This window comes from Brachyistius frenatus, unplaced genomic scaffold (genome assembly GCF_029030835.1).
Source record: "Brachyistius frenatus isolate BFR_SWC_R1_liver_20210118 unplaced genomic scaffold, ASM2903083v1 Contig_55, whole genome shotgun sequence".
In the NCBI taxonomy this organism is placed as follows: Eukaryota; Metazoa; Chordata; class Actinopteri; family Embiotocidae; genus Brachyistius; species Brachyistius frenatus.
Genome location: NW_027210654.1, coordinates 1,658,902 through 1,684,632, shown reverse-complemented (window position 1 = coordinate 1,684,632; position 25,731 = coordinate 1,658,902). Strand labels below are relative to the sequence as shown.

General features: G+C 43.1%; 1 protein-coding gene across 2 annotated transcripts; it reads left to right on the top strand.

The window, feature by feature from the left end:
• Positions 1–330: 330 nt before the first annotated feature.
• Positions 331–25,333, top strand: kcng4a (potassium voltage-gated channel, subfamily G, member 4a). Of its 2 annotated transcripts, XM_069705343.1 has the most exons (5): positions 331–858; positions 3,625–3,675; positions 3,789–4,299; positions 4,397–5,038; positions 23,632–25,333. In XM_069705343.1, the coding sequence occupies exons 3-5, from the start codon at positions 4,192–4,194 to the stop codon at positions 24,496–24,498; spliced, it is 1,617 nt and encodes a 538-aa protein (XP_069561444.1). In that variant the 5' UTR covers positions 331–858; positions 3,625–3,675; positions 3,789–4,191; the 3' UTR covers positions 24,499–25,333. The 2 variants fall into 2 exon arrangements, with proteins under 2 accessions (XP_069561444.1, XP_069561445.1); XM_069705344.1 differs by lacking the exon at positions 3,625–3,675.
• The last annotated feature ends 398 nt before the right edge of the window (positions 25,334–25,731 follow it).

Genomic DNA, 25,731 nt, shown 5'->3' with positions numbered 1-25,731 from the left:
TCAATTCGACAACTCACTGAACAATCCTCCTTTTTCAAATCATCCAATTTTGACATTAAGTGAACAATAAAACAGATCTCTGCTTTTTGATATAATATTATCATACATATCATATTTTACTGTGTTTTCCTGAATGAATTGTGATTTCACTACTTTCCAGGCAATTTTCCTCAAATTGCTCATAAAAAAAAATCTTGTCTCTGAATTAGTGCTGGCCTGCAGACTTATTAGTGACGGTAATTTGGGAGAGAACCGCGCCCCCTGTTGCGCGCGAAAAAAAAAAAAAAAAAAAAATCAGAGTAGGAACTGCGTCTCCTCACTGTCCTTGAATTTCACATTACCTAAAATCAAAAGGGAGATGAGTCGAGCGGAAACTAAAGAGCCGCAAACCGCCTGCAGCTCTGTTCAAAAACAAAAAAACAAAAACAAAATCCTCCTTTCTCTAACCGGGGGACTCGCTGCAGACTCTGCCCCGCCGCTGCCGCGCCTTTCGTCACCTTAACGCAAACTTGCAACTTGGGTGAGCTTGCCCGGAGTCTCCTCCTCCTGCAGCACCACTGTAACGGGACACTTCCAAGCGCACCCAGCCTCTACCCGCTCCCCACCTCTGGCGTGTTCACACTTCCACCGGCTTCGGATGATGCGGACGCCGGAGAGACGTTCCCATGATGATGATGATGATGATGATGACATGTGGCGGATGACGGGGGGGGAGGGAGGGAGGGGGGTCGGTGATACCCTGGTGTGGTGTTGAATGAGCGGAAGGATTCTGAGACGATCGAGGGATTTTTTTTTATTTATTTTTTTTAACACGGAGCTGGCTCGGCCATCTGGAGATGAGTTCCGGGGCTCAGGGTGGTAAGATGCACTTCATAAGTTATGATGATGTTTGCGGCGGTTGTGTTTTGTCGCTTCGCGTTCGTCCGAAGTTGCAACGAGCCGTCACGATACTTAAAAAGGAGGAATGCCGGTGTGTTTTGCTGTCACGCCGACACTGCAACACACAGTACGATAAGACAAAACTGTCCCGCCGTTGTCTGAGTATGTCATGTGGAAGTCGTTGGGATTTAAATTTAAAAGCGAAATTGGCCTTTTTTTTTAATTTTTTTTATTTATTAATTCATCTGAAGATGTAAAATACCCTGTTTGACTTTAAGCTATTTATTTTCAACCCCACGAAATTATCTGGACACGATTTGGTTGTTCGATCTTAATTAAGCGTCCAATTTATCCCAGTTTAATTAAAGGTCTGAGCTTGATAAGGGCGCAAAATTGTTTCGCGGTACCCAGCTCGTGTGTGTGCTTTTGCAACTTGGTGTGTGTGTGTGTGTGTGTGTGTGTGTGTGTGTGTGTGTGTGTGTGTGTGTGTGTGTGTGTGTGTGTGTGTGCGTGAGAGAGAATTTTCCAACGGTACATTAAAGCAACTCGATCAATTTTAGACGCGGGTTTCTCCACCAGCTCCTGACAAACGCAGTCACTGTTGACTGTAACTGTGAATATAAAGAGATCCCAGACTCAGTTCTTCATAAAAGTCATAGAAAATGCCCAATGTTGATATAATAAGTAAAAAAGTATGGATTTGTTTTTTTTTTTTTACTCATCTCCATATTTTCATAAAACTTGAATATAAATTTGATTAAAATAATGGATACAGTTCTAATTAAATGTCATTCATAAATGTCAATCTTCACATGAGTTTTCTTTCCACTTCCTCCCGGTACCGTCTGTCTTTTGTGTCCAGAGGAGCTCGAAATTGGCCGGTAACGCCAGTGTGCTGCTAAAAACACTTTCTTCAATTAACATTCCTCTAGGGAAAAAAAAAACCAGCCTCTTCCTTGGGGAATAGGGAATGATTAATAAATAGTTTATCATGTTCTCCTTTCCTTGTGAGGTGAAATTTAAACACCGGCATCAAGACGGAAGTGATTTATTGGTTACTACAGGATCTTATCCTCCTGGATCTGAATTAGCAAGCACACGTCGGTGCTATTCAATGCTTCAAACTATCTGCTGTCACACATTCAATAAGCCTGCGGTCTCTGTACATGGATACCGAGCAGAATAATGTCTAGTGATGATATTGATATTCTGGTGAGCAGCATTGGTTTAACCCGGACAAGCCCTCAGTTCCCGTAAGACTGCAGGTCTGTTTTAGTCCAACAGGACGCCATGCTGAGCTAACCATCAGGGTTGTGAGTCAGGACGAGTCACAGTGACAGATGAGTGTTGTATTTGCGCAGTAAAATCTTACTTATCTTATATCTGTTTTTAGACATTGGGTAGAAACGTGTGGACTTGAGACTGACATTGTAGCTTTTTCTTCCAATTCAAACAATTCAAAACAAAAACCCTCCTCAACTGCTGCCTTTACAGATTTGCGTTGATCTCTAAAGGTTGCGGTTAATTAAAGTAAACAGGTAGAGGTATTTATATGTTTTGACGATCAGCTCAGTTGTAATTATTGACTTAACAATGGATAATTGGATTGCTGTCCTTATCAAGGTTATTAAACCAATCCGATGTCATGCCAGCGGGTAATACACCTGTCAATTTACCCGACAGCTGTGTCAGTGCCACGTTTTGCCTCGCCAAGGCAATATCAAGTACGATGCCTTAAGTTTGAGCAGCAAAAAAACAAATTAGGTTTGGGGAAATATTTTTTGGGGTTAAATATGACAGTCGCAATTTCTTTGGGGTTACAGACCAAAACTATTTGCTTTGGGTTTTCGAAGACCAGTGGATCGGGTGAAAGTCCCTCCCACCCAGATTTGATCACTGTTTGTATTTCGTCACATGACCTCCATCATACGACCCTCTTCTTCGACTTGTGTCATGCGTATACTTCTCACTCTTAGGCGGGGCAAAATGTGACACTGACGTGGTATTTGCTAATACTCTGGTGGGTGTATTACTCTGTGGTACCAGGCTGCATTGAACACATACATGTTTTTCCTGTTTCAAAAAATAAAAAAAAAGTAAAAAAGTAAACCATTGACAAGTCTTTTTAATGTCTACTGTTAAGTCAAGAAATGTTAAATGAAAGGCTAAAATCAAACTAACTATTTAAGGTTTTGCTACATAGTGAAGCATTCTGGGCAACTGTAGCAACTAACAGTGCCAATAAGTTTCAGGGCAGTTGTATAGCCAACAAAAACATTTTGGACCCCGTGTTTCAGTGTCTGTTGCTCGGACGACTGCTGCCCATTCACAACAGCCTATGGTGTGAACAATGCTATGCAACTTGAATGTTCTTTTCTACAGCTATTCTTTAACACTCATACTGACTAAACCAGCCAGACCGTCCTTATTGGCTGTTGATTTGAGTGTAAATTCCTTTGCTTTCCATTCAAATCCCGTCACTGACCACAGTGAGTGGCCATTTATAGCAGCAGAATGTGTCCGTCTTGTTTCTCACTGAAAGCAAGTGAAAGAGGAGGGAGGAGCCTACAGCACTGCAGTCTCAGTTAGGTGTGCTCGCTCTGTCTCATCCTCACTCTTTCCATTTACCCTCCATCTATCTTTCCCTTTCTTTGGACATTCATGCTCTATATTGTGGCACCTGCCTTAATCCCAGTCCATCCTTGCTCCATTATGACATTTATCTCTGTTTCTCTCTCATGCCAGCAGGCGTCTAGGCCCTCCCTAATCTTGCTGCGGTGACACAGAGGAACCCCGGTCGGACACCTCGGTGCTGCACATTTGGCTCTTTGACTCATCCCGCTCAGCCTCTGCAGCTATCAGCTGATCAATCCTAACCCAATTTCTCTATTGGGGCTTTCCTTTTCTAGACTCTGGCTTCAGACCAGGATTACCAACCGATCCGTTGCTGAATCCTGATGACGACGTCAGAACCTACACACATTCAAATGAGACAACAGGTTTCCTGTCACTCCCCGTTCCTCTCCTTTCTTGGTTTTTGGTCTGTTGGTTGGAAGCCAAAGCCATCACTCGTCTGCAGCTGAGAGAAAAACTCTGATACCAAAAAAGACTGAGAGCTACAGCCATTTGTTCGGCCGGTAGACGTGGGCAGTGGCAGGAATGTACAAGTTTTAACGTAAGTAGTTAGAGGCTGAAAAGACTGCTGTTTTTGAGACAGAAAACTTCGGCAGGTTCCCGTCTGTGGACTCTTTGTGTCTTCGTTACCCGGTCTGAGCTGCCCACCCTGGAGCAGCGTGCCTTCCAAATGCTGCCATGCCCATCATCAGCAACGCCAACCATGACTTCAGTAATCTGTCCGTCAGCGATGACAGCAGTCTTGACCACATCTTCACTGAGATCCCCGAGACTGAGACCATCAAGGTATGAATAGGATTACCAATAAAAAAAATTTTTTTTTAAAAATAAGCGATGAAGTCGTGGATAAATAGTTCACAAATATATCCTATTTTCTTTTCAGGGTGTTTACTACCAGAGAGCTCAATTCATCCGTCGGCCAGAGGACCTGCAGTCCATCGACCATGCCCTGCTGGCGGTGATCAACGTTGGGGGAAATCGCTACACTTTCCCTTGGAGCACCCTGGAGCAATTCCCCCTCACCCGACTTGGCCGCCTCCGTGGCTGCCGGTCGCCCGAGGACATCGCCAGCGTCTGCGACGACTACGATGAAGCGCGCAAGGAATTCTTCTTCGACCGCTCGCCATCCGCCTTTAGGGTCATCCTCAACTTCCTGGCTGCGGGGAAGCTCCGGCTGCTGCGGGAGATGTGCCTCCTCTCCCTGCACGATGAGCTGACCTACTGGGGCGTGGAGATGACGTACATGGAGCGCTGCTGTAAGAGGAAGATGTACACGCGCATCGAGGAAGTGAACGAGCTGGAGAGGCGCGAGGAGGAATGCAGGCAGAGAAACGCCATGCAGCGGGTGACAGTGGAGGAAACACGCTACCGAAAAGTGATGAACTGGCTGAGAGATATGGTGGAGAATCCGCAATCTGGTTTACCAGGGAAGATCTTCGCCTGCTTGTCGGTGATCATGGTTGCGGTGACTGTCATCAGCTTGTGTATCGGCACCATGCCAGACCTCCGCGAGGAGGAGGACAGGGTGAGTAAGCCAGAGTATGTTGGCCTGTTGTGAATGTGGTTGGTAGCAGCAGAAGAAGGTTTGAACTAAATAATAAGGACGGGCCATTGTTTCTGATTTTCAAATAGTGATTACAAAAAGAAAAATGTAATAGTTCATGCGACTATAGTCTTGCCGTATTCCCCTTGTTTCCACTGGCCCCTGCTGGTAATGCGTTAACACTGCCACACGGTGGCAACAATGCACCTAAAGGCTGTCCGCCATCTGCTATTTACAACAAAAGGAGGAGGAGAAGAACACGTTACAACGAAGCTCCAGTAAAACAAGTGCAAGTGGGGCTCTGAGATTAGATGCTACGGTGCAAACAGCGGAATCCTGCAAAACGCTGCTTCAGCCATCTGAGCGGAACTGCTTCACAAAATTGAATGGAAATGAGTTGCAGTGCAAACTCTGCCAGGTAAAGGTAGCATATCATAAGTCTACCATAGCTACGCACTGGGATTGAAGAGAAAAGCACAAAGCATACTGTCCATCCACATATCAACAGTCAAAGGTAAGTTTTGTTGCGAGATGAAGTAAGTTTGATGTTTAGACGTGCAGAGAAAACAGCCCTCATCTCAAATGTGATCGCTAAAAGCGTGATTCTCATCAGAATGCAAGAGTTGATGAAGTTTGAGGACATTTGTTGAGCCAGAGTTTACGACATGAGTTCTCTCTCCTTTTTGTGTGTGTGTGCGTACATTGAGCGGCGGCGGCGGGGTGCGGGGAGTGGGGGGCTTTTTCTTGAAATATCCATCATTACTAAATAATCAATTAGAATGCGTATACTTAAATGGGGCTCCATCATCTCTGTCTGTCAGCAAGATTTATCGTGAGTGGTGAGTTTGATTACAGCTGTCTCTCACAATCAAAGATGCAGTGATCAAGTAACAGAGCTGCTCATATCTTTTCACGACAAACTGGATGATCATTTAGGTATTAATCCCAAATGATTCCTTTGTTTCCTGAAAACTAACGTTGAATATTATTTGTCCACTGACCATTAGTGTCCGAGTGTGAAAAACAAAAAACAAATGCAGGAAAGTCTTGTCTTATTCATTTCAGACATTCTGATTCTGCAAAAAAAAAAAAAAGTAAAATATAAAACTCCCTGTCGTCACACCCTCTTAAATTTCTCTGCGGGACGCTGCTGTGTGTCCTGTGATCTGTGTCTACCCGTAGCAATGTGAGATAATGAAGCCCGAGCTGCTCACTGAAGCCTGTCCCGTGTCTGAATAATGAAATGGGCATACTGTATGTTAGAAAGAAGACATACTCACACAAAATGTGCATCAGCAGAGACAGTTTCGAGCTGCACAATTTTGCACACACATACATGCACATACGGGCACTTGCACATGCAATAGTAATGAGTTCATCCACTGTAACCGATACGGCTCTCTCTAAATTATGCACGCATTTACTCTCTAGTCTTAAAACTAAAATATGACTGCAGAATATCCACTGTTCAGTTATGAACGGTTTCCTGCTCCTCATAATGACATGTACATTTTCACCTGCAGGTCACGAGTTGATCTTTTTCCGTAATTTTAGCGACTTCCCCCAGTTTGTTAACCCGTCCATCAGTAAAACGATGCCCATTTTCTGCCCAACGTGCCCCTTAAATATGAATCAGAATGTAGACGTAGGTCTTATATGTCTACAGAGACTTGATTGCCGGAGGGAAAACTCTGCACAGCTGTTCAACAGAGGCGCCTTGAGAAGCAGCATCTCTGTATTGATTTTGATGTGAGCAGTCGCAGGCGGCCGAGGTATTGCGTGCAGGAGGGTATAATATTGGAGAGTTTAGCGAGGCGCAGAGCGCCGGTTGCAGAATGCTTGATGAGTTGCAAAGGCTGAGGAGAGCTCTGCCGGGACGGGTCCAGTAGTTGGTGACGGTCACAGGAACACAGGTGGTGGAGCCGGGGCACAGGACTGGACAGAGTTCCTGAGTCTGATTCACTGGGTGCTTGTAAACCGGCAGCGTTGAGCGATGCTTTTGATGTGGACCTTTTTCCAGCATATGATCCGTTAGCACTAACCTTGAGGGAAACAGCGTCGTGAAGTCAGATGTTGCTGGGGATTTATTTTCTGTGGAATGATGCCTGTGACAAGGTTCACAACAAAAGAATCAGATATACAGAAGGATTCACAAGCAAGCCGATATTCAGGGAGCAGAAGCAGACACTTAGTACAAGTGTTGCTGAATGCAAATGGAGATTGTATTTCCTGATGTAAAGCAACACTCTTGAAATTGTTTTTTCCTGCTTGTAATTCTCGCAGGTAAACACAGCAGCAGTGATAGGGCAACCCCGTATCACGCCAAAGCATGTATCACACCCGTCAGTTCAATAGAGGACACGATTAGCCCGAGCAGTAACCTCTAAAGCTGAAAAACAAAGCCAACACCGAAGTGCCAAAACTTCCCCAAATTGCAACTTGAGGCTGACTTCTGAAGTGAGTCAATTCCCTGAGACCTCCATGTAAAAAAAAAAACCCCCAACTTTACAGCTTTAGTCTTCATGACTAATTTCTACATTCATGATAACTGTACAGTGGGGGCCTTTCAAATTGTAATAAGGCTTAATGTTGTGTGTGAAGAAAGGCATGGCTGCTTCGAGTGACAGGTGGGTGCTGTCACAGTTGGGGAACCAGCAACCAGGCCTCATTAAAGCTCCACCCATGCACCTCCTCTTTGCCCAGGCTTAGTCAGGTACTGCCGAGATGGACCAGAGTGATCCAGAAGTGAGCTTCAGAAACGCAGGAAACCTACGTGTGACATCATGGTTTCTACGTACGTTCTTTTATATACAGTCAAAGGTTTTGCCTCACCTTGGCTTGAAAAATAAGACGCCTTAGGTTTAGGCGCCAAAACCACATGGTTAGGGTTAGGAAGGGTTTTGGTTTAAACGAGTCAAGTGAAGCAACAGTAAGTATTGACATAACATACAATATGTAACCACCTCACTCAAGTCACATAATATATGTCCAAGCCAGCTATTGCTGTGTTATCGATTCAAACACTGGTCATCCATGTGAAATTTCTGTCTTTGCCTCCGTCACGTCACCTTCTCTTTCAACTCTGGTCATACATGTGTGTACTTTTCACACCTAGGCGAGGTAACATGTGACAGTGACACGGTATTCTCTAGTGGACTGACAGGTGAATACAGAGACAGTAAAAGTAATGGGAGAAATCTAATTATCTCACACACACACACACACACACACACACACACACACACACACACACACACACACACACACACACACACACACACACACACACACACACACACACACACACACACACACACACACACACACACCCTGTATTGATTCCTGGTGCAATAGTGTTTCATTAAAAAAAGAAGAAACTCTGTACTGCTGTGAGTAAGACTGCGTGTGTTTGTGTGTCTCCATGCTTTTTGACAACAATGTAGGATTGTATTACAGACACCTGACGGCCTCCGGAGGACGTTGTGGGTCATAAGGACATTTAGGTGTGTTCATCCAATAATCTCTTTGCGTGTCTTTGAAAGAGAATGGCAGCTCCATTCACAAGTAAACTAATCCATCTGCTGCTTTCATGTTTTTCTCTCTGTGTGCTCCATTGTTTCAAACTATCCTCCCTACGTTCAGCTACTGAACTCCATTCTCAGTGTCCAGCTTCAGCAAGCCCGGGCATAAGCAGCAGGTTTCCTGTCATCTTCATTTCACATGGCCCCTGCCATTTGTCTCTCTGCTCTGCTTTGTTCTGGGGTGAGCCAAAATTCCCTCATCCACTCATCATCCATCCTGCTTTTCTGCCTGCCTCTGTTTGGGTGTAAAATGAAAGATAAAGAAAGTGAAAGATGGAGGAATAGTCGCATAAGCAGTGAGAATGAGAGATAGGAGAGTCAGAAAATGCTTTGGGAGAGAGAATTAAAAGGGTAAATGGAAGAGACCAAGATTATGGCAGAAAATATAACAAGAGATAAACATTGCTTCATATTTCCCTTCCGCCTGCTCCTGTCTGTCTGTGTAATGTGTTTCTGCCTGTCCTCAACTGATCCCGTCTATCCAACAGTATATCACTATGAGCTAAATGCTTTGGGAGGAGCCTTTATCTTAACGCTCAGTATCAGGCCCTCTGATAATAACCACTCTTTCATCCCTCTATCTCCTGCAGTGAGTGTGTGTCGCTGCACTGTATAAGTGCTTTGCTACTTATGTAAAAATTCTTCAGGTAGTTCTGGAGCCATCATTATTTCCTTCAGGCTGTTTATAGTTGCGGCATTTTGACAGAGCACAACCTTAATGTGTTTCAAAATTGCAGGTAGATGCATGAAATATAGATCCAATTAGATTTACCGCCTCGTGGTTGTTTACCCCCGCCAACCGGCCAAGTTGCAGTTTAATTCCATGTCTGTCAAGACTCGACTAATGTATGTAGTGAATAATTTAAAAGAATTTGGCCAATAAAGCCGATTCTCATCAAGAAAAAGTTGTCGCCATGACCGTAGATAATGTTTCAAATAGGGATGTTGCAAATCCTCACCATCATAGACGTACGAGGGGAAATTAAAAAGTTCAGAGACTGCTCCTGTTGCATGAAAACAGTGCGCAGCACAGTAACTTGCACGGAGCAGGAGGAAGCTATAACCTTTGTGTGCAAGTATTCAAAGTTTTGTCACTTGATTTACATCAGCACCTGAGTTACACAAGTATTTGTGACACCTGGTCTCGGCCAATCTATGATTTCAACATGGACTTGGGCAGAGAGGGTACATCAAACTTTGTGTCAAACTCGGGAAATCGGAAACCGAGACCCTTGAAATGTTCATCAGAATGGGTTAAAATTGGGGTCACAGTAAACTTGACTTTTGACCTTTGACTCCCAAAATCTAATTAGTTTAGTCTTTAGTTTAAAGAAAGTCCACTTAAGACATTACGTTCACAAGAACGGGACGGACAGACGACCGGAAAACATAACTCCTCCAGCTCTCGCTATCACCATCGCAGAGGAATAAAAGCTCATCTATATCTTAGCATGACCTTAATCAAAGAAGCATGTATGCAACTATATTCTGCTGCGATGACGAGTCTTCTTTCCTTTCATGATTTCAGTGTTACGCTATATATATTAAATTGTTGTCATTCTGGTCAGGGCTCCTTAATGCAATCCTTCTGTAGCAGAAGCATGAATGTTATATTTCCATCAGTGTCACACATTGACATGACAATTCCAGACTGTTTCTAGGTATTTTGAAGACGCTTGCTTAGTTCGTTCGATTTTCACTTATTAAATGTTTATGCTTACTTTTTACTGGGACAAGTATATAGCATGAACCGATGCATGATACCACAGCACTTATGGACTGAGCTAATTTGCATTCCCCTCCCTTAAAATGGGCTTGTAAAATAGGTAGAACTCAGCAACACATACATTAGAGAGCGTACAAAACACAATCTCGACACTGAATGCATACAATGAAAACACAGCACTCAGCAAGAAAATACAGGCACAAACTAGAATAGAATAGAATAATCTGCCTTTTTCTACTGTGACAGCCGTCCTTGACCCAGTGCTGACCTCTCTAATCTCCCTCAGTCAAATCTCTGGCTGGCAGCAGTGTTCAGACCAAAAAGAACAGGGTGTATGCCGGTTTTTGTTTTTTTTAAAAACTCTCTGGAAAGCTGCAAGTCTCAGCACACATTGATAACCTGCCTGAGTGTACATCGTGTTGTTGTTCAAATGTCAAACATCCACCACACCGACGCCGACTTACTTTGCACATATTTCTGAGCGTAACTTTTCAAGCAAACTCTCTCCCTGCATTAATTCTCATTCGTTTACCACATCTACATCAAAGCCTTTTACTGTCAGCGACTGTCGCTTGGATTCACGTCTTTAATATTCTCGCCGGGTGATGGAGTATTTTCAGACGGGCTCATCACATTTACTCTCCTCTTTCCTAATTCAGTCATTTTCTGGCCTGAGGAGTAATTGAAGTGGCCGTTTTATGTTCTTAATGCCACACATTGAAGTGGGATTTGCTGTTCAATAATTACGTCCCAGACCATCAATCACAAGTATCTGGAGAGAGTGGGACAGAGAGAGAAAGAGAGACAGCAGAGTCGCAGACTTAAGTATCAGATTGTGAGTTTTCTGATTGACTGTCCCCTTGTTCTTAAGCAGAGACGTGTCAGTAATCTTATTGAACCCATAGAACTTGACTGGGCTTCATGATTATAGAGAAGATAGACAGAGTATGATTTCTTATTGTGTTACGAGACAAAAAATAGAGCGAGACGGAGCGTAAAAAGAGATAATGTTCCCTGCAACGTCTGAAGAAAGATAAGGTAATTCTTTACGTGGTAGAGGGGAGGGAGGAAATAGAGGAGTCTGGGTTGCACAACTCCTGTTTCTCTCCTCCCTCCCGATCTCTCTCCGTCTTCCCCGAGGAGCTGTTCAAAGTTTAAAGAGACATAGTAATATAACCCGGGCAAGAGGGGACACACACATCAACAGAGCACACACGCTCCCAAGGAATCCATACATTTCAGCATGTACCTGTACCGAAGGTGCTGTGTCCACCGAAGCGTTTTTCCCTGATGCAGCATATCTTTTAAATGGTTGTTAATGGGAGCGCCATGGTTCTTTAAAACGCCAGCACCGTGATGAAATGCTGAGCATGAATGTCAGGTGTTTTTTTTTTTTTTTACTGGTCGCCAATATTTGAAAAAAATCCAACTTTGGGTAAAACGCTGACCTCGTCACTATCACGTTCTACCCACCCATCCAATCACAGTGAAGGAGGGGCGGGATAAATGCCACAAATGTCATATCTTTTTCACCTCTGCACACATCTGAGACAAAGAGGTGATGCTCCTCGGATCTGCTGGTAATTTGTGTCTTTCCTTGAAATGAAAGTTCCAAGATTTATGGAGCAACACTTCAAATTGTGTCCTGCTCATACGAAACTACTCCTTGAACCGGAGTCTGAACAACTTCAGCTCTGGAACCAAACGATGGTTCTCGCACACACAAAATCTCTTGAACCCACATAGACCGGTGGGTCTGTCGCCTTCTTTTCCTACGGTCTTCAGTATTCCCTTCATGCAGAGCGAGTACTCTACTCTGTGCTGACATTTTTTTCTGTAAGGGCAAAATAAATTTGACTTTTAACTTTCTTTTTTCATGCACACATTCAGGACCTGCTCGAAATGGCCAGTCACGACCCACCAGTTGAGAACCCCTGACTGTAAAGCTGCTGAGCAACTATGAATAACTTAATTCAGGGGGTGTTTAATCGCAAACAGGTCTGCATAAAATATACAGTAAATGAGACCGCCGGAAGAAATGACAATGGAAGACTTCAGTGTTTGCTATGATGGGTCCACTTCTCATATCTGCGACTGCCAGAAAGTAAAAACAGAGTCTGTTCTCTTATCTGTAATTTTACACCAATGAGAATCAGTTGGAGGAGATGAAAGTGTTGGCCGTGATAAAATCTCAGAAGGATTTCTGGTTATGCATGTTCAGTACATCTCCTGCTTCTGAACTCTGCAGAATTCTATTATGTGAATCAACAAAGCCACTTTTTCTTCTTTCAAAATTACCGTGTCTGAGGGGGAGTTGTGATTTGGTATCCAACATTTCTGCCCGGACTGAATGAATTTCCCCTGCAGCTCAGAGCAATGGAGCCGACAGTCTGATGTGATTAAAATAATGTGAGTTTGTGTTAGCATAATACAACCGAAGGCTTTCCCAAGCATAGAATTTTATTTAAGATAATTTATTTCCACACCTGAGATGTGAGTCACGTACTGTAACAGGAGATCAAACAGCAGGGCTTTAAATGATTCAGTGTGTGTGTGTGTGTGTGTATTTACTCTCTTCCAGCTCATCGGACAAAACCTGAAGACAAAGCACCATCATCAATCATGAGCCTTGTTTTGAGTGTTTAACAACAGGGGCAGAGAAATTGGACTGCGTTCCTTAAATTAAATGTTTTTTTTGTTGTTTTTTTTATCTACTCCCGCCTCATAATTTCAGCCTCCATTAAATGAACGTGAGGGGAGCAGAAATGGGTGTCAGTGTCTGTAAACTTTGTTGCCTCACCATGGTGAGACTGAGGCTGGCAGTCAGTCAGAGTGACTATAAGTCAAGGAAAGTAAAGAAGAGTTCAGTGGAACCGCTGGCTGGAGGGTAGAGAGAATATGACAGAGATGGAAGAAGGAGGAACAAACAACAACAAAAAAAACAGATGGAGAAAAAAAATAATACTGAGGCGTTTTCAGTTGCAGAGTCAGAACGTTATGAATAACAGCAGATGACCTCATCACAGCTGAGATGACGTGAAAACCGGCAAGCGAGAACGATGAAAAGCAACGTGTGCTCAGTTCTTGCTGAAACAATCTTTCACTTTAAACTGTATGGCAGAGATAGTATCTTTTTAAAATCGTGCACGCCCTCAAACCACAAGAGGATATGTAAATATTTGTGTGACTGAACTGTATGTTAATTACCAGACTCCATTAGAATACATGACACTGATTGCGTATACGCTGATGATTAGCATTCATATGCCTCTCCTGTCAGTAGTCTGACCGTATCAGTGCAGAGCAGATTCCATGCCTATTACGGCCTATCTGGTTATGAGCTGTATTCCCTCCGTCTGACGCGCCGCCGCTCGGCTGCCAAGTGGGATTATTGAGGGGGAACAGCAAAGTCTGAGGTGTTTATCCTGCCCATGCCAGGATGGGACTGCACTGCAAAGACAAGTACAGCACTATGCACCTGGGGCAGTTTCGGACGTATTGAAGTTCTGACTGGAAACTTGACAAAATTCGTTTTGTTTACGCCTCGGTGCCGGCGACAGACGTGGCTGCAGGCGATCTGTTTTCCACTAGTCTTGTCTTCCATACATCTGTTTGTCCCATCCCCCTGATATCTCAGAAACGCTTTGAGGGACTCTCTTCAAATTTGGCTCAAACATTCGCTTGGACTCGAGAGTGAACTGATTCGATTTTGTTTGCCAAAGGTCAAAGGTCACTGTGATCTCACAAAACACATTTATGGCCGTAACGCAATAATGTGTGCAATAACTATGACAGAATTGCACACAAATGTCGAATAGGATGAAATAATCAATTGATGGTCATTTATAACCGAAAGGTCAAAGGTCAACTCCACTGTGACATAAAATTCTGCAAAAACACTATTTTTGGCCATTAATTGCCATTTTAACTCAGGAACAGAAGGGTAGATTGTGACTATTTTTCACATTTGGTTGGATACTGAATTGGTGACACTAATTGGTGTCCACTTTAAAACTGGTGATTGCATAGATTTTCTGTGCTGACTGGTTGAGAACGTGGGTGAAACATCAATGTCTTTGTATATTGTCATGGCTACAACTTTCTATTAGAATCAGCTTTACCGCCCAAACATGTGAACACATATAAGGAATTTACACCTAAAGCTTTATTAGATTCCTTCAAAGTTTTCACTGCACTAGTTATATGAGCCTGGGTAGACAGGTTTGTAAACTGCAATTTAACTTGTAGGTGAGGGTATGTGACCACGAAACAATCATTCTGATTTCTAATTACTGGAGGCTTGAGTGATAATCTAAAACAAATAGTATAAGACATTTATCAAGGACGCAGCCTTCACAGTTAAGTAGGACCACAAAGGAGAATAAACCTCTCTTTGATGTGTGCATGATCCAGGAAGGTTTGTCCTCCACAGACTAATGAGCACCGGCTCGAACATGAATTTCTTCCCCAAATAGGACCTACCAGACCAAAACTAATGGTGTGTGCATTTTCAAGAACTGCCATAAATTTAAAGGTTTACAGCTGGGACGTTGCTAACAACGTGGTAAATGACCCTGGAAAATGGAAAGTTTGATGATATAATATATCCTGGTTTGGTTATATTTATTTGGTGATATATACCATAAAACAGCTGCCTTGAGCCATTGCAGCACATTAGCTCTGTAGACTGTATCGGAGATTGTGTGCTCGTTGTGAACAAATGCACAGCAAAAAAAAATAAACACAAGCCCTGCTTTCCAATATCTATACAACCATACTATTCAGTATGCTAGAAAAAGATTTAGTATTTCCCAATAAACACAGTATGGAAAGAGTAAAACTGAAGATATGGATGGCGACGAAAAACAGCTGTGAAAGTAGCACACAAATTACACACATGTAAACACAAACAAACAACAGCTGCTCTTCTTCCTGAGGTTATATATACACAGCAGCTGGTGTCCACCACTGTGTGTCCAGCACATGATTGAATCACACTCTGTCCAGAGCCACCAGCGAAATCAAACACCCACTTCACACCCGCAGTTCCAACAATGTCATAGCTGAAGTCGAATGTCGTACCACTGCATTCAAACTCACAGCCAGCAGCAAGCCAGCACACTCTGCAGTAAATGTCCGTTTGGCATTTTCTTTTCAGTCTCATTTTCTGATGGGACATTTGCAACATCTTGTAATAGATTAAAATATATATATATATATATATATATATACACACACACACACAATTGAACAGGGTTATGACAATAAAAATAGATGATTCCTTTGCTTTGCTTCCTTTGTCACATCGCTGTTGTACCTGCAGTTTAATGAGACACTTCAAAACACGAGATGAGAAACTGACACTAGATTTATTTTTCAGTATATTTTATAGACACACAGGGGACTTACTTTACATTGTGCAGTATGTGTGATTGTGTGCACTGTGGTTCTACTTTGCACTACCATTTTTGAGGATTTTAACAATGCACAACCATTTCCGATAAAACAATCATGGTAAAAAAAAAAAAAAAAAAAAAACCTAACAAGCTGGACAAGCCGAAAACCTCATTTGTTATTTATGCATGTCTCACTCTGTGTGTGTGTGTGTGTGTGTGTGTGTGTGTGTGTGTGTGTGTGTGTGTGTGTGTGTGTGTGTGTGTGTGTGTGTGTGTGTGTGTGTGTGTGTGTGTGTGCGCGCGCAGTATCCTGACAGACGGAGAATAGAGACATATGGGGTGTGAAGGGATCCCTATGCTTCAGATGTCACCTCATTCTCCTGTATCCCTCTACACCACTTTGCCACCCACTCTCCTTTTCATCTATTCTTCTCTTTCCTCTGTTCTATCTTTCCTGCCCACCTTGGCTGTTTCATTTTTCTCCATTAGGGTGTTTTCACTCAAACAAGCTGTTGGTCTTCGTCAGTGACGGGCCTCTATGGAGAGAAAACTGCTCAGTTCTGCTTTCACAGCCTTTACCATGTTGTTGGTGCTGAGCGGGAGGGAGCCGAGGTTCGTTAGAGTCAGTGGACAGCGTGTTTTCGGAGACTGGGAGGCTGTTTGCAGCTCTTTCATCCTTATATATTTCAAGGATTCTGGCAAATGAATGGGTGCATTCGCAACACACTGCATTTTCTCACCCTGTGTTCATTTGTGGGTACCTATCAGGTAACAGCGGAACAGCCTAATAATGGATGGAGGTGTCACATAATGCACGCTCTTTAATAACCCATGACTAGTGAACACAGTGCTTGATGTGCAGTATTTCAGGTAAAAACCAGCTTTCAACCACATTCCCTAATTCTTCCTCCCTTTCTCTCTTGGTCATCCGGGCTGTCCGCCTCTTCTCTCCTCCCTTTCAGTTCACCTTCCTTTAAGATTTAAGCTTTTAAACGCTAGGTCAATACAGCACTGTGGAGAAAAAGTGTTCAGTGGTGCAGGGTTTGTTCGAGGTCTGCTGCGAGGTAAAGTTAATGGTTGGGCAGAATCTTTTCTTATCTTTTATTCCCGTCTCGAACGGAACCTCTTGATCCGTCGGGATTGCAGAATCATCACGGGGGAGACGGAGTCCAAGAGAGAGACGGAGATTCAGCTATGGAGTTATTGGGACATACTGTGAAAGACGTAAATTTAAAAAAAAAAGTTGGAACATAATGCCAGGGGACATTTCTATGAATGATTGCTCAATTTTAAACACAGAGCCCTATAGTTAATAACCATGCAGAGGACAGAACAGCACACATCCATGTGTCTCTATATCATTCATGGACCAGTATGACATGAGGTCTTGTGCTAATTACCAACTGAAGGCAGCGAAATATGGAGCTTTATCTGACCCCCAAGTCGAAAAGAAAACCACATTCAGTAATTCAGAGCTATAGAAGCTTTCTCTTGTCCGACACTACATTTACACTACAAACCCGCGATACACACAGTGACCCTGCTGCTGAAGCACCTGGCAGCTGTCTCACAGCACACTGATGGGTCACTAGCAGAGGGATATATATAGGAGGTTGTCAACAAGAATGTAAAACTCAATTGGGGCTGGCAAAACAACAAGAGGCAGCCGGCAGTTAGTCATGGTAGGGTTGGATGGTAAAATGAAGACAAATTACTGTTTAATATAAAGTGTTTTTGATTGCTATTCTGTGATCAATCCTTTATGTTGTCAAAGAGATGATGAAAGATACCCAAAACGCACTGATTTGATTTTTCTGACCATCTGCCCGGCCATTAGCACAAAGCCACACATCAGTTTAACAATCTGAATATTATTATAACCATGCAGTGAAAACCAGATGTTTGATCAGAGCGATGACAGAAAACCAATCAGCGGCTGCAGAGTCAAAGCCAAACATTAGCTTGTCAACAGAAAGGTCACGGTCAGGCTGTAATGTGGCAAACCGTTTCTATATTTTTAGATACAAGATATTGAAGCCTTTTCGCCAAAACCTTTATGAATATTCTCCTTCCCTCATTTTGCACTTAGCTTCTCTTAGTTTCTCAAACCAAGAGCACAAATGTCAAGATCGTGTAAACATTTTTGATTTCAGTTGTTTTCGGATCACACTGACTCAAATCTACTGTGTTCCACACTGTTTTCAGAGTGGTTTAAGTGAAGTGTCTAATTTAAAATTATAAAAATATTTGTACAATAACTGTTTACATAACTGACCTCTTTTGCATATCACTTACTCTTTAGCACTGTCGAGACAGTGAGGTACTGATTGGCTAAAAGTTGTGCATCACATTTTCTAACTAGTGTCATTATACAAATTCTTTTAATTGTAGTTTCATAAACTGAAGGGTGTGATTTAATCATGCTGGCTGCAGAACTCTTTTGTTCCTCACTGTCAAACTGTTGAATAATAGTCTGAGTTTGAAATAGGCCTTGGTGTTACTGTGTTGACGAAGCAGTGATGAAAGTGATGCACTGCAGCCAGTTATTAGTGTTTGTAATGTCTGATGAGTTATGTTATAATATTTGTTTTGTTTGTCGGGTTAAATGTTACATGTTTGTTATGTATGTTTAAAAAAAAGTGTGCGGCTTGAAGTGCAGCACGTATTTCATATTCTGACAAAGAACTCAAAATCATAACATATCAGCTTTTACTTACTAGTGAGCTTCTTTTACAGCATTTTAGTCAAATTATGAAAGATTATTTTTCAGCGTGTGCAGATTATTTGTTTTAGCAAAAGGCCAGGTCCAATGCAAATTAGTTCATTTGGCTACAACTAACTGAACATCACAGAGTCATCTTCTTGTTCATCCCTTTTTCAGGTGTGACACGAAGATACAATTTACTATTCTATGTGAAAAAAGATGCAAAATGAAAAGAAGTTTGAACAATTGTATTGAGAGTACATTCAGAACTCCCGAACAACTATCAAAATCTGACAAGGCTCTGAGAGATCTGTATTTTTTGGGGACGTAGAGTCATATTTGTCACTGAACGCTCCTTTTGTTCATTTCTTTCTGGCTTTGGTGTTTTCTCTCAAGGAACGTTTGCATTTCCCACTTATGTGTGGGATCGTGTGGAAACTTAAATTTTCTCATTTTCAAGTTATCAAACTACATTAAGGGGGGGGAAGGAAATGTCGTAATAACGATACGGCGGTTTCATATGTGCTCACTTCCAATTTCCCAGCCTGCAGAATGCCTTTTACAATGCTCCTCATCCTCACTGCAGTATTTGCCTCCATTTGACATCGAGATGTGTTCAAACAGACGATAATGTGAAAGCCCATGTGAGACAGCTGCCGGGGTGAAGAGTGTCTGCGCTGAAATGTGCTGTCACTTACAGTAGTTCCACAGGGAGTTAATACGGAGGAGATAAGGTCAGGGAGATAGTTGGTTTTGTGAGAGGGTATTGTGTGAGAAATTGTGTGTGCGTTTAAAGGGGAGAAGGACAGAAGTGGAAAGCTTGGAGCTGTAACAAATGGCCCATCTTGCAGAGGGTGAGAACAGTGTCGCAAAGCTTTGATGGGCATAACATCAGCAAAAGACAGAGAAAGAGCAGCGTGGAGGGGAATAAATGACAGGTAGAAAGTGCATGAGAGAGATATAGCGTGTGCGCTGTGGGGGAGAGAGCGTCTGAAAGATTAATGCAAGACAGACAGCGGGCCAGAAAACTCCACAGGGCTGGACATCAGACAGAAAAAAAACATGAGGAATGCAGGTAAGATAGAGGAGGAGGAGGAGAGGCGGACAGGTTAACATTTAGTTAAAGATTTATTGAAGCGGCGGTTCTCAGGAAGAGAACCTTTCAACTACTGAATGTGTCTTTTCCTTTTGTAAATGTCCTCTACTTGAGGAACAAATATGCCCCAGTCAGTCCTTCAGACCTCTGGAGAAATCATGGGCTGTTCAGATGAAGCCATTACAGGTCCACTTTTTTACTGTGTGAGCTGCTGCACTGACAACTGCTTTAGTGCTGCTCTGGACCCACATGCGATGATTCAGTTTTAATATGCCAGACAAAATTATGAATTCAGTGGCATGGATACTTCCCATTTTAATGATATGTGGAATTGAAAAGGGCATGGGCAAATTCGTTTTTTGTAAATACATTTAAAGCTGCGCTAACTGATATTTTGTACAATAATGGAGGATTAAATGGAATCTAAATGAACGTGTAATGTTGAAAGTGTCGTCACCCCGCAGAGAATTATCAAAAGACTCTGGAGTGTCCCATCTTTTAACTCTAGTGCTTTTTGACCTTTCTTACGTGTTGTACAGTACTATATGTTATTTGGATAACAGACTAACTGGTATGTAAAGCATTGAGAAGCTATAGAGCCACATAATTCAGGACGTGAAAGAGTTCAAAAGAGAGTATTTGAACTTACTTTAGTCAGGTGGCCAGAAACATGACTCCAACTCAAAGCTAAAGCTGTCTGCTGGATGTTTAAATGACCACCTGTTTGCTAACACATTCACTGTACCATAACTTGTTAAGGTGATGGGGTGCCAATTGACGTGGCCATACACAGGCTCAGATTATTATCTTACTGTTCATTTTTAAATGAGTATGTTGTAATCATGTTCAGAAAAGGTTGAATTTGTGCCCATTCCTGAGCCATTTTATAATCTCTTATTGTGAAGTAGCAACAAAAAACATTCCTCCAATTAGGCTGACATTTGGTGCAATTATGATGATGGAAAAGCTGAAGTAAAACAGTGACAGAAATCTGCTTTAAATTTTTACTTGCACACAACTCTTAATAAATAACTGCTCTCTTTGACACCGTTTAGGCACTTATGAGTCAGTTGCTGGCGTAACAGACAAGTGGCATCCCACTGGTGTGCCAGTCATTACAACGACAAACATTGCTCAAACTCACAGAACTGCAGTTTAGTGGAGATAGCAGTTTCCATCCATCCATCCATCATCTATCATCTATACCCGCTTTATCCTGAACAGGGTCATGGGGGGGCTGGAGCCTATCCCATCCCACATTGGGCGAAGGCAGGGTACACCCTGGACAGATCGCCAGTCCATCACAGGGCCGACACATAGAGACAGACGGAAACAAAGACCATTCACGCTCTCCTTCACACCGAAGGGCAATTAACCTGTGGTGCATGTTTTTGGATTGTGGGAGGAAGCCGGAGCACTCGGAGAGAACTCGCACAGGCACAGGGGGAACATGCGAACTCCGCGCAGAAAGGCCCAGGCCCGGATTTGAACCCGGAACCTTTTTACTGAGGCGCCAATGCTAACCACTGCACCACTGTGCCACAGCATAGTTTCCATAAACACCAAATATGTCAGGCTGAATATTTGTGTATAATCGATGCCCAACAATGTAGCCACAGAAAACACGCAGTCTCAAAGCTGAATATGTCACTCAATGCAGGGTTTTCCATACCATTATAAAACGTATGCGCTTATGCACTTATAATACTAATACAAAGCGCCTAAGCAACAACACAAAAAAACACTATGCTGAGTGCGTAGGTTGTGTGTGGTTCATAGATTGAACTGCAACTTCTACTATTATCAGCACTACCGGTATCTCTGCATGATGTAACCTGATGTAGTGGTTTCACAATGACGGGATATGTCCTGAACTCAAAACATCATCGCACTACAAACACAAAAAAAAATGATGCAGATCAGACTTCACTCTGCAGGAATGAAGTGAAAGGTTAAGAGTCACAGCTGGATGACAATCGGTGAAAAGGGCAGAGAGGACACAAGTGATAAATGAGAGTGGGGAGGGGAATGGTACATGTGTTTGAAGGATGCGTGGAACATGTAGAGAACCATGGAGGGAGTTGTGTTTCACTTAGAGGAACACTGAATCAATGAAGAATTTCATGCAGAAAGGGAGCAGCGTGAGGGGCAGGCGGAGAGTGAAGGATGAGAGGGGAGGTGAGTCCGGAGAGGGTGCTGGACGAGGAAACCGAATGAGTGATGAGAAGGTGGAGATGGAGGCAGGCGGTGAAAGGAGAGGGCGGCAAGGGAAGAAAAGAAGGACGAGGCAGACGGAAAATGTATGAGACACATCCAGAGAGATAAATGAAGGAAGTGAACAATGAGAAAAGTAGAGAAAATGGGGAGCCGATGATGAAATGAGCGGCAGAGAGAAGACACCAAACAACGTCCATCCAACATAGACAGCAACGCTGCCCAACATGCAAATCCCTCAAGAAAAAAATAAGTAAGAACATTCTGGAAGATGAAAAACAATCAAACTGTAATCTGATGTTTATCTCCTACCATATTGTGGCAGGAGGGACACTTTGAGGCCTGGAGCCTGAAATTTCCCTCTGACTACCATTTTTCTAAGTTACTGCAGCCAGATAATCCAAATATGGAAGACAGGGTGCTGCCTGAGGAAACTGTCCAGCTAAGAAAAACAACAACATAATGTTCCTTCAGCAAATCCTCATAACAACACGTTTATATTCAAGTGACAGAAGTGACTGAGGCAGAGCAGTGTGATGCAGTTACAGACGTGTCATGGTTGAGTTTGGTGGATAAGTCAACTGGATTTGACTCTGGAGGTTTAACTGCACGTAGCCAAAGTGCTTTATTTTAACAATGATCACAACTGTTCCAACACATCTTGTTGTGTTATTTACGTTAAATACGTTACATTACACTGTATATTAAAAAATAGACAAAAACTCAATGCTTGAAAAGTCAAGTCAATGCAGAAGTGCCTTAAAGAAAAATACCACTGAGGGCCACTAGGGGCTGGCTCCAAACAAACCTTTTTTTTTTTTTTTTCCACAAGTCATTATGCTCTCATTAGATATTAGGTATGATCCATTTGATTGATGTGCCTGGGATGCAGTCACACTGACAGTATAATTGAACATGGCTCCTCCTCCCCAGCTCTACCTTTTTGTCCAAATATGGTCATTTCTGGCTACAAAAAAAAAGTTGCCACTTGGACATGAACAGTAATCTTAGGGTGAAAGTCCTGCGTTTGCATGCCTACTTTATACCCCGTCCCCTGACTGCTTCTATTAGTCCCGTCATAATTACCGTAACCATTAGAGGTCGAAATGAACATAAATATACAGTAGCAGCACTGTCATTTACGGCTATGAAGAGGAGTTGAATGTTCTATAAATTTAAGTTTTAATTACTGTAACCTTGTTGACAAAGGTCCCTTCATCCTTCTAAAGTAGTAATTTAAATATAAACCACAAGTCCAGTTGTCAAAAAAAACAAATGCGAACAGTATAAGCTTGTTGTGAAAGTGAACTTGGTTGTTTCCCTGCTGAATGGTTTTGTTTGTATGTTATCTTCAGTGCCAGTCTTCATTATTCAATACTAAAATGAGTGATGACTGATATAATTGAGAGAGAGACAGCTCACAAAGCTTTGAAGAAGATGGTCAATTAACAGCAGTGTTCTATACTCTGACATAGAGATTTTTATTATTGCATAGCTTTTCCTTGATACTGTAAGTTAGAGGGCATGCAAGCCTGATTGCATTTTGTCACCACTCCCACAGAGTATTATATTAATCTTTGAAGTCTTCCCAAATGAAATAATTGATTGATTGCGGCACTGTAATATCTATCAGCGCAGCGGCGGTAGCTTTAGCATACTGAGTGACTGTAACTCATGATTTATTAATGATTACCAAGGATGATTATCTGACCTCAGGATTTTTGTCTTCTCTCCATCTCCCCATGATTTTCTCCTCATCTGTCTTCCTCCCTGTCAATCCCTGCTCCTCTAATCCTCAATCTCCCTGCCTCTCGCCATCTCTCCACTGACTCCCCCTCACCTTTTCTTTCTACCTCAGGGTGAGTGTTCCACCAAATGCCACAACATGTTCATCATAGAGACGGTGTGCGTGGCCTGGTTCTCCCTGGAATTCATCCTGCGGTTCATTCAGGCTCCCAGTAAACTGGAATTTCTCCGTGGGCCGCTCAACATCATCGACGCTATGGCCATCCTCCCCTACTATGTCTCCCTTGTGGTATCAGAGGACGACCCGGCCCTGGACCACGAGAGGCCCGGAGGAAGTAAGGGCTACTTGGACAAGCTGGGCCTGGTCCTGAGGATCCTGCGGGCCCTGAGGATTCTCTATGTGATGCGGCTGGCTCGCCACTCGCTTGGCCTGCAAACGCTGGGGCTGACGGTCCGGCGCAGCACCCGGGAGTTTGGCCTCCTTTTGCTCTTCCTCTGCGTGGCCGTCACCCTCTTCTCCCCGCTGGTCCACTTAGCAGAGAGCGAGCTCACGGGCACCCATGACTTCAGCAGCATTCCCGCCTCCTACTGGTGGGCCATTATCTCCATGACAACGGTAGGCTATGGCGACATGGTGCCGAGGTCCATCCCGGGACAGGTTGTAGCGCTGAGCAGCATCCTTAGCGGGATCCTCATCATGGCCTTCCCTGCTACCTCCATCTTCCACATGTTCTCCCGCTCCTACCAAGAGCTCAAGATGGAGCACGACCGACTGTTCAAAGAGGAGTGTGCGGCTGCTGCGGCTGCTGCTGCTGCCACCATGGGGGAGCTGCAAGAGGTGAGCGGTGAGGAGGAATCTGCTCCGCCTGGACGTCTAGACAAGGACAGTGTGCACTCACTGGAGTCTCTGGCTCTGCTGGGGAAAGGTGTCAAGGCTGCAGGAAATAATAACCACGGCCTTCCAGCAGCAGCTTTCTGAACAGTATTCTCAATAACTGACTCAATGCTAAACTTCCAGGAAGATAGGAGTCCACTAATCTCTCTGTTGCATACAAAGAAAGTGACTACGGCCCCCGAAGGCCTACATCCAGTTCTGTGTGGTGTTTGAAAGAAAAACAGATTCTACACACGTATTTCTTTGGTGTGTTGATAAGGAGTACGAGCGCGCACACCTCAGACCGCACAGAAACTGAAAGACTTAATAAAACCCTTTAAATTGGATGGTCCACTTTGTCTGACCAGAAAGCCTCTGCAGCAATATTAGTAACAGGCTGCTTCCATAAACATGCAATATCCAATCCAAAGTTGCTTTTCCTTCCACTGTGAAAATACTTCTAAGCCTGAGTGCAAATTTCAGTTTCATTCTCATTACTTTTTAATATGTTGCCTACAGTATGATCTCGAAACGTGTCTCATACTGTATACTCTACTCTTCTGCCATGAATTCAAAGAAGTGCACCTCTTAGTTGTTGTTTTTTTGAGAAGCTTGAAGCCATGCCCGGAGAAGAAATATAAACAAACTGATAGTTTGATCCATATATAACGTATATCCTTCTCTCACTCATGTATATTTGTATGCTTGGACTCAAAGAAGAATTGATGGATTTTCGATTCTCTACTATAAACGCCAGGTAAACTGTGTTAAAATAGGATTGAAGAATTATTTTTATTTTTTTTATGAATGAGGAAATTAAACGATGGTGAGAGGAAAGGAGTGTTTGATTTAGAGACGGAGGGTGCGCGAGTGAAAGAGTGTGAACGCTAACAACCATGAAATGTACTTTGCAATGCTCCAAATAAAAACTCTCCTATAATCTGAGAGAAATCCATTTTCTAGGCTGAATTTTTTTTTTTGGTTTGTTCTGGGTATCTAATCTCCTTGGCTCACCCGGGATGCTCAATCAGAGTCCTGGCGCTGAATATTTCTGAGAAGAAGAAACAGAAACAGCTGTCCCAGCCAAAAACAGATAAGTATACTGTGAATTCTGTGGCAATCCCCTTCTTACATCACCTCCTTTTTTGTGTGTGTACACAATTATATCACGGTGGAAGGATGCCATGTCTCTCCACAAATCTGCAGTTTTAAGAAAGGGATCTCCGTAATGCAGCGGTAGTCTTCAGGTTTGGGAAACGATCCGCTCATCCTCTGTTACAATCGTGGGGCGTCCTTCAGATCGGTTGAACTCATCGTCGTTTTTCAGAGCGAGAGGAC